Here is a 15,630-nt window from a genome sequence, read left to right on the forward strand (position 1 = left end):
TTTAATGCAAGGAGCAAAATCTGGCTGGATGGGCCCAGCACTTCTCAGATGATATGAAGTTGTTTATGAGTCTTACTGTGTTTATTTAAATGAGTCAAAACATAGACATAAATATGCATAAAATAAAATGCATGAGACCACTAAATCTTTTCATATACCCTATGGTAAAGAGTGAAAATTGTGTGGTGCTGGTTGCCTGGGCATCTAAAGGGAATCAGAAAATGGATTGTGAAAAGTGTGTCATACATCCTCTTCCTTATTTTAGTTTTGCTTTTTGCTATTCTCCATAATTAAGTGCTATATGCATAATTAAGTGGTATCAAAAAATTGAAGCCATGATAGAATCACTAATTCTGTAAATGTAAGAAATGTAAGGAGAGAAGAGAATGGTTATAACCTAACGAGTATTTCTGCTGGCTTCAATTGTCCCATTTTAAGGAAAAAGGAGGGATTGTAGTAGGTAGAAAAAAAATATTTGTTAGCAGAAATTACTGACCTGAAACCATATCATACTGTTAGCGTAACTGAATGTATCAGAAACTGTTCATGTGTGGATGTTCTGTGAAACTGGTTTTTAAAATGTTACAAGAACCTGTTTCCATTTTTTTAAATGGGGTGGGAAGGGAAGAGGTCTGAAAATTAAAATACGTTGAGGTTTATGTACATAAATAAATAAAGGTAGAACAGCAAATTCTTGACAGGTCAGTTTGCCTTCAGTTTGGTGCAGAAGCAGTGTAAAGTGCAGCTGGGCAAAGAAGGTAAATCACAAGTACAAGAGCAGCCTGCCCTTTTTTTCTTTACTTTTTGGGTTTTGTTTGTTTGTTTTTTGTTGCTGTTGTTTCTTTTTTTTCTTTTTGTTTTTTTGTGTTTTTTTTCAGTTTAATTTTTCTTTGGACTCAAATCTAGGACAAAGGGAGATTTTGAAAAACTAGCCTTCTACATAGTGTGCAGAGTAAAAAAGACCATTCCCAAGAAAAGCCATCTCAGAAGGACCTTCATGAATGACTATAACACTGAAGCAGGAAAGGAATGAAACCACCTTATCCTGGGATTCTTTTATGTGTTAGACCCATTATGTAGTCTTTGTCTCTTTGCCTCTGGTCACACACTCACATGGACCACATACTTGGGAAAAGATATCTGGAGAAGGTGAATAACTTGCTCATGGTCATGCCCCAAGCAAAAAGTCTATCCACCTGAATCCAAAGCTCGTGATCTTTCCATATGCAAGCAGTTTTGCAGACACATGGGAATGGTTATTTCCTTCAAAGTCATTATTAATTCATTGGACTTGGTTGGAATCAAGTTAATCCACTGGACTGTGCAGCAAATAAAATCTTAGGGGAAGCCCAGTTGCTGCTGCTTGGGATAACTCAGGAGTCTGGAGCTGAGAATACTGCTGCAGCCCAAGCTTTTCCATGGAGTTCTTACACAGCTTTAAATTCAGGAGCTCAAAAGCGGGAGGCCTGTGGAGTAGGTATTAAATAATGAACCTTCTCATTATGAGCTCTTTTAGTTGTGCTTCTCAACTAAGGTACAAAAGTTGGTAATTGTAAGAATTTCAAACTTTATCCAACTGGCTATTTACAACAGATCACCATTTAGGGACCAGGAACACACTCTCTTAGAGAGCTGAACAGAAAGCAAAATGCTAAACTGTTGGCTGCCTGATGCTACACTAAGGAAAGCTCAGAGCCTACATGAGTGGACTTGACCTATGGAATACTTTTAGTACACGTTCTTGTTCTTAGAAATGCATTACAATAGCATGAAAATATTTGACAAAAGAAAAGAAAACATGCACCTGTCACCCAGAGGTGTAAAGGAAGGGGAGGGGAATCGTGGAAGGCAGGGGCAGCCTGTGGCATCTCCATAAGACAGTGCTCATATAATGCCTTTTCTTTTATTGCCTGCCTAGATCAAAATTTATGTTTATATCATTGCCAGATTCAGAGGTGGATTTTCCATGAAGCTAAGGAAGCTTAAACTTCCTCCCTTCTTGGGACACTTTAAGACTATAATTGGCCCTAGAGATTTTGTATTCATAACGTGTATACTTTTCTTCAGTGAGAACCCCTCCCAAATTGCATGAACTTCAGATCCCAAGAACTACATCTGCCCCTTATTAGTACAAAACAAGCCGACATATTACTTACATTTCTTAATTTACTAGATGGGTACGTGCGTGTTCACGTTCTGCTTCTATCAAGTGTTGGCATTTTATTTCCCACCTTGCCCAGTACCTGGGGATGTTACCTTGTGACAGCACTGGAAAAGACCACGTTCCAGCCCAAGCCCACTGTAGAACCCCTCTTACAAGTGCTCTTACAGTCGTCATTAGCATCTCGGTGCATGTACTTTCTGCCTTTTCCTCTATTTTTATACAATTGTGATGTTGCCTTGCTTGTTCTGATTACTGTTATCTCATCAGATGTATTCACAGTCATCATTTAATGGACTTGGAACAAACCACTGACTGAATAATCCACTGAACGAGCCATTATAACTAGGTAATTAAATCCCTTATTATTGGAAATTAAAGATAAGAACACTGACTCTGATTCAGGTATAGTTTTAAGAATACCTGGACAGGAACATCTGGTGAGGAGATTAGGTCCTAGTGTACTCCAGGACCAGACTTGAATGACAAATTGACTATGGAATGAATTCTAAGGTAATTCCAAGGCCCTTTGGCTCGATTCCACAGTAGATATTCAGGTGACTTTATTTATGCCAGAATTTTTCTTTAGACTCTGAGCCCCACAAGGGCAGGAATATTGTGCCTCATCTGTCATCGTATACTCAGCGCCAGGTTCAGGGCAAAGTATTAAGTTCAATAAATATACTGTGAATGAATTAACTAAGAAAAATCCACAATCTTCAGAGGCTAAACCAAAGCCAACTCAAATAAAACATGAGACATCAAGATTTGGAAAATATTAAATTCATCTTGAAGGGAGAATATTTACTTCATAAAATGGGTACAAGTCCAAATGTCCTTCTGAATGTTTATGTGATTCATAACTGAATGGCTAAAGTTGTCTTGCTTGGGGACCATGTGGGATCCTAAAATTTCTCTCTGCACACTGTATGTTTTTCCCATTGGGCAGATGCTGTCTTTAGAGAATATTTAATTAACAAGGGTGCCAACTCATTAACTTCACCTTTTAAAACTTTGCCCTTTAAAGCAATAAATGTTCTGCAGTAACTTAAATTTCATATTAACTTTTCTTAATGAGGCATTAATTTCTTTAACTAAGTGGCACTACTACAGGCTAACAGAATTAAGAATGACCAGATACCAGCTCACTGAAAAGGAGCCAGTCTGTTTTTTTTAATGGGTCCGTTCTTCCCTCCAGTTTTGTAAAGCATGATTTAAAAGGCATGACACTTCTATTTTATATATAGGGTGTGCTTCTTCTAGCTCCCAGCTTGTCTTCTCTTCCCAATTTAGTCGATAAAGCAAAACCAAAATGTAATAAACACCTAAGGACCAAGGGGTTTCCACTCTTTTGCTTCTGTTTTATATTACCACACATTTCTACAAAGGGAGATTTACTATGTCACAAGAATTTTGGTTTACTTTTCAGGTTATAAAGTAAAATAGCAGAGAAGGGAGAGGCAGAGTGTCCATTTGTTAATTCAACAAATATTTCCTCAATCTGTGTTGAGCTGGACACCATGCTGGAGGCCGCATAGACACACAGACAAAGCCCACCCTCCTGAGGCTCATGTTCCTGTGGCCTGGATGAAGCGTTCACTGGTGCACAGTACTTGGAATGCTAGTTTCTGTTCTGTGACTAATGATTCTGTGCACAGTATCTCTCTGATTCAGATCGACACCTCATCTATAAAATTTTAACTGTACACCTGATAGGTTTATCTTATCTCATAAATTATGATGGGTGTCAAATAAAAAATAAAGAACATATCAGTAAGTATCAGAAGAGTAGAAGACTCCACAATATTCAGAAAATATTAAGGTACAGAGTTTATCTATGTAATTTACTAATTAATTTAATAAATGTAACACCTAATTTTATAAATTAGTGCATATCTAAGGTACATTCATTCTCATTCAAAAGGCATTATGATAAAATAATCATTGAATTCAGGAGTCAGCAAACTACAGCCTGGGGCTAAATCCAGCCTGCTACCTAAAGTTTTACTGAAACGCAGTGTTGGGGAATGCTTTGCCCTAGCACCCTGGCAAATGGTCATGATCCCACAGAGGCCACAGGGCAAGGGTCACCTCAGCTGAGCAAAGTCAGCTTTCACAGAATGCCTGTGATCAGCTTTCACTGATCTGCAGCATAGGCTGATTACAAGGAGCTGCTACAAGGCCACTCTCTCCTGCCTCCTTGTTTCCAGGGAGGCTGTTCTGAGATGGTTTCTCATCACCTCCCGGGTTCCAATGAGGTATAAGGTTTTCTGCCCCCTACTCCCATCCCCACTCGGGTACAGCTGCAGGCCATACAACTGCTAAGCTGTAGCATGGAACCAGCTCCTGAGTCAATGCAATGCTTCTCCTGTTGTGTTGTCATCTGGCCCCTTTGTTTTGGTGTCATCCTGTGGGACAGAGATGTGTGGAGCTGACACCCTTTCTGCTCTGACTTTCACTGTCTAAGTAATAAACTGCATGAATCTAAGAGTGGATCATTGCTTCTTTACCAGACAAATCTGCCAGCCTCACCGACCCACAGCCAAGCCATGACTATTCATTATGGCTCATGGCTGCTTTCATGCCACAAGGACACAGTTGAGTAGTTGAACAGAGACCTTATACCTGGAAAGCCTAAAATATGTTCTACCTGGCTCTCTGCACAGAAAGCTTGCAGACCCAATGATCTCATCAATCACAATCCTCAAAATGACATTAGGTGTGTTTCGAAAGCCCACCATCACCACACCTGCCAGCTTTCCTTTCCTTACACTGGAAGAAATGCAGTTGGCCACACCACCTGGAAGGCTACAATTCGCATCCGGGAAAATAACAGCCTGATTTTTACACATGAATTAAAGACCGAGTGCTGTGGTCATTCTCTTCTTCCCAAAGCAGTGAAATTTTCAGTAGTCTGTTTTCACTCCAAGTAGCAGGTCACGACTCTCCATTGGTATTTACACCGGTAGGAATTCAGTGAGGGTCTGCTCCCAGCCGCTCCATCCTGTGCCTCCCTGTGGAGACCTTTCCCCACTTTAGAGACCACATGATGCTACTGTGGAGCCTGGACCTGAGCCAGGTGCATATGTGGTGGCCCTCAGGATGGCATCAGCTCCCGACCTTCTCCTGTCATGCTCCCTACTCATGCCTGGGCCTGCCAGATCCCCAGGTTCCTCAAAAATTAGCAAACGTTCACTCACTTTATGAAACTTATACATATATGTAGTTAATAAGTCCTACAGTACAAAAAAATATGCATGAATAGTAAAAGATCTCTTCCACTCTCTGTCCCCAGAGGACCAATTCCAACTAGTTGGCTTTTTCATTTGCAAAATTTTCCTATGCTATTTTATTAAATGGCTGTGCCATCAAAAGGCTAACATTAAAACAAAAACCCTTTTACTCATTTTTGAGGTTAAACTTGACTAAAATATAATTTTAAAATACTGTTCTTTTAAAATAACTTTCCTAGGAAAAAAACTCCTTGCTCTTTCTATTCAGAGTCATGGTGTTGACTTTGTTATGGAGGTGCCTTGTCAGCCTCCCTGAAGTCCCAGGATCACCTTGAAGACAACTGGAGAATGGAGACTCATCAGCTATGGAAAAACAAGGTGCAAAACCTCCTTGGTCCACTGTGTGGACCAGCCTGACAGCAGACACAATAAAGAAGAAGCTACTGAGAAGGAGCCTTGCCTAGCTGCTGGGAGCCCAGAGTTCTGCCTGTCCTGGTGTTAACTAGCCCTGTCTCTCAGTGATGCACATGGAAAGTGACATCAAGTAGCAACTCCCACTGAAATCTGACCATTGAGGGAGATGCCCTCATTGTATGAGGATCAGCCAAGTGAACCAAAAATACATCATGGGCTTTGGGGTCTGACAGTCAAAATTTATTCATAAAATTGATTTCTCAATAATAAATAAAATCACTGATATTCTACTATAAAAAGTATACTTGACAAATAAATTAGTATCCACTTGTTACCCAATTGTTATCCTATTCCTATTCAGTGTACTTCTTTGGGCATATTTCTGAAAAATTAAAATTGTTTTTGTCAAAAAGCCTGCCATCTTTCCCTATAATTCATGAAAAAAAAAAAAACCTGGTCATGCAGGTATTAGTTTTTAAAAATAAGATTCTTTTCTCCAGTGAGTGTGAACGAGGGAGGATTTCCTGTCTTTCTCCAGTGAGAAAGGGAGAATAGTGGAAAAACACATTGGAAAGAATCCAGCATCCAGAGAAATGCCTGGGTTGCATCTTTAGATTTTCTTCTCTCAAATGGAATACTAGAGGGTCAAATGCAAACTAACGCACTCTTGAGTGGCACACAAAAGACCACAGTCCGTCAGTGGACAATGAAGTTATCATCTCTCACTGCTTTTCTCCGAGCCAGTGGACAAGCTAACAGCAGGGAGATTCAGCTCAGATATGACTGTAAAGCTCTTCTCCTCTGGGATCATGATGAAGACAGACAAGTGGCCTTATTCTCCTTGAAAGAAAAGGGGAACTGCAAACTCCTCCCTGTGCCTGGTGGTGCCAGCTCCTCTGGATTCACAATTGGTCTTCAAATGCTGATGCATGAGACACGCCAGTGGCCCAGTGCCTCTCTTCGCTGATCTGATGCAGGACTTCATTTCCTAAGTTGCACGTACAGGAGCTGAGCTATTGTAGCCCAGACTCAGCAAAGCAAAGCCGCATGGAAAGGAGGAACTGCCTCAGGACTTGCAAGCCATATACTCTCATTCTGGTACCAGGAACACCCTACAGATGACACAGGCCTGTGTCTTCCTGTGTGTTATCCTGTGTCACTCCTCAGAAAGTCATCATTAGAACTTGGAGCTCACTGGGCTGGAGTTGGAAGACTGGTGCCCTTCTGCCTGCACTTCATTTATGATATGCCTGTTGCCTGGACCCACCCTCCATGTCACTCAGTGAACCAGAGAAGAGTAATTCTTGCCCTAGGCTAGTCCTGCAGAGAACACAAACCAGAACAAATTTCAAAGAGCCATTGGTTAAATGTCCAAAGCAGGCATATATAAAAGATGGTTGTTAATACACATCATTATCTGTTATTAATGCTCACGATTGCATTATTATATGCTACAATCTTCTAAACATTATTCCTGAACTCTCTCTGATACCAAAGGAGGCATTATATTATAGACTTCATTTTCCAGAATAATCCTGAAAGGAACATTCATTTGTGTAATGATTACACATAAAAACCTTCTTTCTAATCCATTTTAGAGACTGCTTTACGTTTAACCCTAAACATATTAACCCATTTTATTCTATAGTGTTAGGTGAGAGAGAGCTGAAATACTTTAGTGACCAGAGGTAGAAAATAGAAAGAACAGGTCTGTAACATGAATCCCAGCCTCTAAGTTGCAAAGCAAGCACCACCAGGCACCTTTTCTAGAGAAAGAGTGGTCTGTATGTGGTAGTTGTTTGTCAGTGATTTATCACAAAGGCCATTTCTAGAGCAATGCTGTGAAGAATGGAATTAAACAAGAAGACTGATCCCTAAGAACATCTCAGATTGTGATTTCCCCAAGGGAAATCTTTTGTCAGAGGTCAGTATATATATGCAATTTTCAACATGAAAGTGCTGGTCAAGTATATGATATACATAGTACTTTTTCTTTACACATCATATGAGGATGTATATACGGGTTGGCACATTTCCAAGTTAAACTTCCAACACCACTGTGGTCAACAGCGGACACCCCATGCAAGATGAGAAGACTGGCCTGGGGTGAGGAAAGGCTTAATGGCACTTGAGATTCCCTGCCCCTTCAGGACCTCCTTCCCCATCCCCCATCGCAGCTTGCCTGTATGGTGCTGGAACCTCCGGTGAGAGGCCCCACCCCAAGGGAGCTGGTGCCGAAAACACCCTGGGGATTCCCTGGAAAGGGAACACTGCAGCACCGATACTGCTTCTTCTTCCAGGAGGATGCATACTTGATAAAAATTCTCTGTTTTACCCACATTCATATAAAATATAGGAGGCTTGGTCAAGATGGTGGAGTAGATGGTACCAAGTGTCGCTCTCTCCCACAAATCAACCAATTTGCAACTATTAAAAAGCAATAACTGGAGGCTCAAGAGCAGCACCACAACAGGCAGGAGCTGCATGCCACAGGACTCCCAGCCCAGACCAGTGCGTGCTACCCAGAGAGACCTGAGAACTGCTGGGCCCACATGCCCCTAGTCAGCCACACCATGGGAACCCCAGGCCAGTACCTGCTGCCTAGAGAGGTGTGAGAGCCACCAGGCACACATTCCCTTAGTCAGCCATGCCAGAACAGGCAGGTGCTGCAGGATCCCCAGCACAGGCCAGTCCCTGGTGCCCAGAGAGGCCCAAGAGCCACCAGGTCCACACGTCCTAAGCCAGCCATGCCAGAACAGGCAGGTGCCATGGGAACCCCAGTCCAGGCTAGTGCCCACTGCCCAGAATTGGCAGGCCCTTCAGGATCCAGGCCAGACATTGAGGTGGAATGAATGGACAATGATACACCCTACCCAATGACTAAACACCAAAGGAAAGATACCAGAAATACAAAAAGTCAGGAAAGTTTCCACCAAAGGAAAATAACAACTCTCAAGCTCTATATCCTATAGAACAGGAAGTCCTTGAAATGACTGACAAGGATTTTTGAGCAACAATTCTAAGGAAACTAAATGAGATATAAGAAAACTCAGACATCACAATGGAATGAGAAAAAATATGCAGGACCTGAAAGAAGAAATGTGCAAAGAAATTAATGTCCTGAAAAAGAATGCAGCAGAGCTTATGGAGCTGAAGGATTCATTCAATGAAATAAAAAACACAACAGAGAGTCTAACCAGCAGGCTAGAACAAGCAGAAGAAAGAATTCCTGACCTTGAAGATGGGCTGTTTGAATTAAAATAGGCAGACAAGAAAAAAAAAAGAATTAAAAAAATTGAAGAAAATCTAAGAGAAATAACAAATAACCTTAAGCACTCAAATATCCAAATCATGGGTATTCCAGAAGGGGAGTAAAGGAAATGGCATTGAAAACATATTCAATGAAATAATAGCATAAAACTTCCCAGGTATAGGGAAAGTCACAGTTCTTCAGATTTAGGGGGCCAAAAGATCCTGAAACATATCCAGTCCAAAAAGGTCCTCTCTAAGACATGTTTTCATCAAACTGACAAAACTCAAAAACTAAGAAAGAATCTTAAAAGCTGCAAGAGAGAAGTAGCAAGTCACCTATAAGGGAGCCCCAATCAGACTAACATTAGACTTTTCATCAGAAACCCTAAAACCCAGAAAAGGATGGGATGATGTATTCAAAATACTAAAGGACAAAAATTACAGCCAAGAATACTTTACCCAGCAAGGCTATTCTTCCAAAATGAAGGACAAATAGTATATTTCTCAGACAAACAAAAACTGCAGGAGTCAACTACCACACAAACAGCCTTTGAAGAAATTCTCAAGGGAGTACTGGGTTAGATACCTGAAAAACAACCATCACTGCCATGAATACTCAAGAAAGAACAAAACCTACCAGTAAAACAAAAATGCTAACAATAAAGAGAAAAAATAGTTTATCTACCACCCCAAAAAACCAACAAACACAGAAGACAAACAGTAAATCAGAAAGGAACAAAAGATACTTAAGACATCTAAACAAAAATCAATAAAATGCTAGAAGTAAATTAACACCTTTCAATAATAACTCTGAATGTAAAAGGAATAAATTCCCCACTCAAAAGACACAGACTGACTGACTGGATTGAAAAGATGGACCCAACAATATCCTGCCTTCAAGAGACTTACCTCACCTGTAATGACACACATAGACTAAGAGTGAAAGGATGGAAAAAGATACACCATGCAAATAGAAATGAAAAACGAGCTTGAGTAGCTATTCTTATAATTGATAAAACAGACTTTAAACCAAAAACCATAAAAAGAGATAAAGAAGGCCACTATATAATGATAAAAGGATCTATGCATCAAGAAGACATAGCAATCATAAACATATATACATCCAACATTGGAGCAGCCAGATTTATAAAGCAAAAACTATTAGAGCTAAAGAATGAGATAGACACTAATACCATAATTGTTGGGAACCTGAACACCTGACTCTCATCATTGGACAGATCATCTAGGCAAAAAAAACAATAGAGAAACACAAGATCTAAACAACACTTTAGACCAATTGGACTTGGTAGGTATCTATAAAACATTCCATTCAACAACCTCAGAATATTCATTCTTCTCATTAGCACATGGAACATTCTCCAGGATAGACCATATGTTAGGTCACAAATCAAGTCTCAACAAATTCAAAAAAAAAATGGAACTATTCCACGTAGTTTTTTTCAGATCACAATGGATTACAATTAGAAATCAATAACAAACAAAACTCTAGAAACTATACAAACACATGGAAATTAAATAACATTCTACTTAATGACATATGGGTCCAAGAAGTAATTAAACAGAAAATCAAAAAATTATTGAAAGTAATGAAAATAATGCACATCATACCAAAACCCATGAGATATTGCAAAAGCAATACTAAGGGGAAATTTATAGCACTAAATGCTTACTTTAGAGGAATACAAAGATGGCAAGTAAACAACCTAACACTTTACCTTAAAGAACTAGCAAAATAAGAACAACCCAAACCCACAGTCAGTAGATGGAAAGAAATAATTAAGATCAGAGCAGAGCTAAATAAAAAATAAGCACAAAAAATGATACAAAAGATCAATGCAACAAAAAGTTGGTTTTTTAAAAAGATAAATAAAATTGACCAACCTTCCGCAAGGCTAACTGAGAAAGGAAGAGAGAAGACCCAAATAACAAAAATTAGAAATGAAAAAAAACAACTGATACTTACAACTGATACTTCAGAAATACAAGGAATCATTAGAGACTACTATAAATATCTTTATGCCAACAAATTTGAAAATCTGGAGGAAATGGATACATTTCTGGACACATACAAAGTACCAAAACTGGGGCAAGAAGATACAGAAAATCTGAACAGATCAATTACAATAAAAGAGATTGAAGCTGTTATTAGAAGGCTCCCAACAAAGAAAAGCCCAGGACCAGATGGGTTCACTGCAGAGTTCTACCACACCTTCAAAGAAGAATTGATACCAATTCTCCATAAACTATTCCAAAAGATTGAAATAGAGGCCATTCTCCCAAACTCATTCTATGAGGCAAAAATCACCTGATACCAAAACCAGACCAAGATACATCCAAAATAGAAAACTACAGGCCAATATCCGTGATGAATACAGATATATAAATCCTCAGTAAAATACTAGCTAATAGAATTCAGCAACACACACAAAATTATACATCATTGTCAACTGGGATTCATCCCAGGGATAGAAGGTTGGTTTAACATATGCAAATCAATAATTGTGATACACCACATTAATAAAAGCAAAGACAAAAACCATATGATGATCATCCCTACATATGCTGAAAAAGCATTTGACAAAATTCAACATTCTTTCATGATAAAGACTTTCTACAAGTTAGGTATGGACGAAAAGTATCTTAACACAATTAAAACCATATATGATAAGACCACGGCCAATATCACCCTGAAGAACAGGAACCAGACGAGGATGTCCACTTTCATCACTTCTATTCAACACAGTGTTGGAAATATTGGCCAAAGCAATCAGAGAAGAGAAGGAAATAAAGTGCATTCAGATTGGAAAAGATGAAGTCAAACTGTCCCTGTTTGTGGACGATATGATCCTATATATCAATATATAGATATATATATATCAATATATATACAGCCTAAAGCCTCTACAAAAAAACTCTTTAAGAGTTGATAAACAATTTCAGCAAATTTACAGGATACAAAACCAACACACACAAATCAGTAGCATTTCTATTCTCCAAAACTGAACATGCAGAAAAAGAGATCAAGAAAGCTAGCCCATTTACAATAGCCAACAAAAAAATAAAATACTTAGGAATAAAGTTAACCAAGGATGTGAAAAATCTCTATGAAGAGAATTACAAACCACTGTTGAGAGAAATTAAAGAGGACATAAGATGGAAAGATATCCCATGCTCTTGGATTAGAAGAGTTAACATTATGAAAATGTCCATATTACTCAAAGTGTTCTACAGATTCAATGCAATCCCCATCAAAACTCCAATGACATTTTTCTCAGAAATGAAAAAACTATCCAGACATTTATATGGAATAACAAAAAGACCACACATAGCGCAAGCAATCCTGAGCAAAAACAATAAAGCTGGAGGCATAACACTGCCTGGGTTTAAACAATACTACAAAGCTATAATAACCAAAACAGCATGGTACTAGCATAAAAACACACACAGAGATCAATAGAATAGAATAGAGAACCCAGAAATCAACCCATGTACCTACAGCCATCTGATCTTTGACAAAGACACCAATCTACTCACTGGGGAAGAGACTGCCTCTTCAGCAAATGGTGCTGGGAAAACTGGATATGCATATGAAGGAGAATGAAACTAGACTTGTACCTCTCACCATATGCCAAAATCAATTCAAAATGGAATAAGGAATTAAATATACATCCTGAAAGAATAAAACTTCTTAAAGAAAACATAGGGGAAACACGCCAGTAAGTAGGAGTTGGTACAGAATTCAGAATATGACCCCAAAAGCACATACAACCAAAGGAAAAATAAACAAATGGGATTATATCAAACTAAAAAGCTTCTGCACAGCAAAAGAAACAACCAACAGAGTGAAAAGACAACCAACAGAGAGGGAGAAAATATTTGCAAAATATACATCTGACCAAGGATTAATATCCAGAATATACAAGGAACTCACACAACTTTACAGCAAAAAAACAAATAACCCAATTAGAAAATGGGCAAAGGAGCTGAATAGCCATTTCTCAAAGGAAGGTATACAAATGGCCAACAGACACATGAAAAAATGCTCAACATCACTCAGCATTTGGGGAATGCAAATCAAAGCCACTTTGAGATTCCATCTCACTCCAGTTAGGATGGCTAATCTCCAAAAGACTGAGAATGATAAATGCTGGCACAGTTGTGAAGAAAAAGGAACTCTCATACACTGTTGGTGGGACTGCAAAATGGTGCAGCCTCTATGGAAAATTGTTTGGAGGTTCCTCAGATAATTACAGATAGATCTGCCATATGACCCAGCTATTCCACTGCTGGGAATATACCCAGAGGAATGGAATTCACTATGCCGAAGGGATACCTGTACTCCCATGTTTATTGCAGCACTATTTACAATAGCCAAGATTTGAAACCAGCCCTAATGTCCATCATCAGATGAGTGGATAAGGAAACTGTGGTATATCTACACAATGGAATACTACTCTGCTATAAAAAAGAATGAAATACTGCCATTTGCAACAACATGGATGGACTTAGAGAAAATTATATTAAGTGAAACAAGTCAGGCACAGAAAGATAAATACCACATGTGCTCATTTATTTGTGGGTGCTGTAAATAAATAAATAGATAGAGAGATAGATACACAAACAAATAAAGGGTAGTGGGGGCAGGAAAGACACAACAATCATAATTCCTTGAACTTGTTAAGACAAGTGAACAGATAACAATGTAGTGCCCGGGGGAGGGGATAGATGGAAGGGGACAAGAGGAATGGGTGAAGGGACACAAAAATCAACTACAATGTATACTCAGAAGTTTAAAAAAAAATAAAAACACATAAAATGTAAACTTGTGCCAGATCAACAGATTAGTGCAGGAACACTAAATATTAACACTACCATTCAGTGCTATACCACACTAAATAATGTATTTTAACCCTGACAACTGCTTAGGGATGTTACAATGTGGCTCTTCCTCTGCATATAACTGGTGTGCTATTCTCAACACATTAAATCAGTCTGCATGAAATCTCTGTATCCTGGGAGGCAGGGCTCATATACATGTTAAAGTCCTGAGGTCATTCAACCACAGGGAATCTGAAAGGCTTCTTGACTCCTCTGCCCTCTCTCTGGTGCGACCCACCTCACACACCAGTACATCCTGCCCCCTGTGGATGCCCTACCTGCGCATGTGGTGGAAGTGGCACCTCTTCAGAGGGATCTTGGCCACATGCTCCCGCAGGCCCACGAACAGGACGCTCTGGCTGTGGAGGATCTGCAGGCTCCTGATGGACTCCCTCCGCCTCTCAGGGAAGAGCTCGATCTCCTCCAGCAGACAGCTACCCAAGGTCTGATTCAGGGGTGCCCGCACTTTCTTAATGGTGCCGTAATCTGTGAAAGCAACAGGGTGGGAAGAAAGCAAGGTGAGCGGGTCTCAAAAGACACTCCCCATTTAAGCAGAGAATGCAGAGTACGTAATGATGAATCTGCAGCCAGGAAAGTCCTCTGAGCATCTTTGCAAAATGCAGATGCCTGGCCCCACTCCAGACCTATGCAATCACTGGAAGTGGCCCAGGCACCAGTATCGTTAAAAGCTCTCCCTGTCCTCTCAGGCAGCCAGGGATGAGGCCACTAGTCCACCATCTGTCTCCTCCAGTTGCAAGCTTAAGGACAGAGAGCATATTACCCCTTGTTGTGGCTCCCAGGAGCAAACTTTGAGAGAAATCTTCAGGGGATGGTCTGGGACTCCTGGTGTCAGAGGTGAAGGCTTTGCTGCCCCAGCAGGGAAAACACGTGTGATTGGCAACTGCGAGGATGCAGGACAACCATCGGTGCCCTTTCTCATTCCTGCCAGGCAAGCACGCCCTTCTCTCCTATCTTCCTCCTCTGGCTGCATCGTCTCCTTCCTCTGTCTCTCTAGTGCTCATTCTTTGGGATGCTTTCCGAGGTCTTAACTCCCCTAATTCTTACTTCTTGTGATCTTGAACACCCACTTCTGACCTGATCCAAGCCCTGCCCACTCCAGCATCAGGTTTTCTGCTCACTGGGCATATCTGTGCACTTATTTATTAGCTTGGCTATGAGCACTGCCTAGGGACAAGGGTCATCTTAACCACACAGACTCCCAGATAGGCCATGAGGCACACGGAGCAGAGTTCTTTCAGCACGCCAGTGAGGGGCACTGAGTGGACAAGACCTGTGTCAGGGGGACAGACTTGAAACCCATGCTGCCCTCCCTGTGTCCTGTCATGTGGCTCCCAGTGCTGCCAGCCAAATCCAGGGCATGAAACCCAGCCCTCTGACATCCATCACCAAGCACCTGGAATCCTCCTGATCGCACTGACTGAATTAAACCCACCATGATCCTGAGTTTCAAAACATCATGAGTCTTATTTTACGAACACAGAAAATGAGGCTTAAAAAAAGTTATTCTTTTTTTTTTTTTTTTTGTGACCGGTAAGGGAATCGTAACGCGCTCAGCCAATGAGCGCACCGGCCATCCCTATATAGGATCCGAACCTGCGGCCTCGGCACTCCCAGCGCCGCACTATCCCGAGTGAGCCACGGGGTCGGCCC

At 40.4% G+C, this 15,630-nt stretch overlaps 1 protein-coding gene across 2 annotated transcripts in view; it reads right to left on the reverse strand.

The window, feature by feature from the left end:
* SEMA5A (semaphorin 5A) overlaps positions 1–15,630 on the reverse strand; it is a 484,391-nt gene that overhangs the window by 89,972 nt on the left and 378,789 nt on the right. For both annotated transcript variants that reach the window (XM_063085994.1, XM_063085995.1), the window contains exon 12: positions 14,238–14,445. In XM_063085994.1, the coding sequence (XP_062942064.1) occupies positions 14,238–14,445 (208 nt within the window). The remainder of the gene's footprint in view (positions 1–14,237; positions 14,446–15,630) is intronic.

This window comes from Cynocephalus volans, chromosome 2 (assembly GCF_027409185.1).
Source record: "Cynocephalus volans isolate mCynVol1 chromosome 2, mCynVol1.pri, whole genome shotgun sequence".
NCBI lineage: Eukaryota > Metazoa > Chordata > Mammalia > Dermoptera > Cynocephalidae > Cynocephalus > Cynocephalus volans.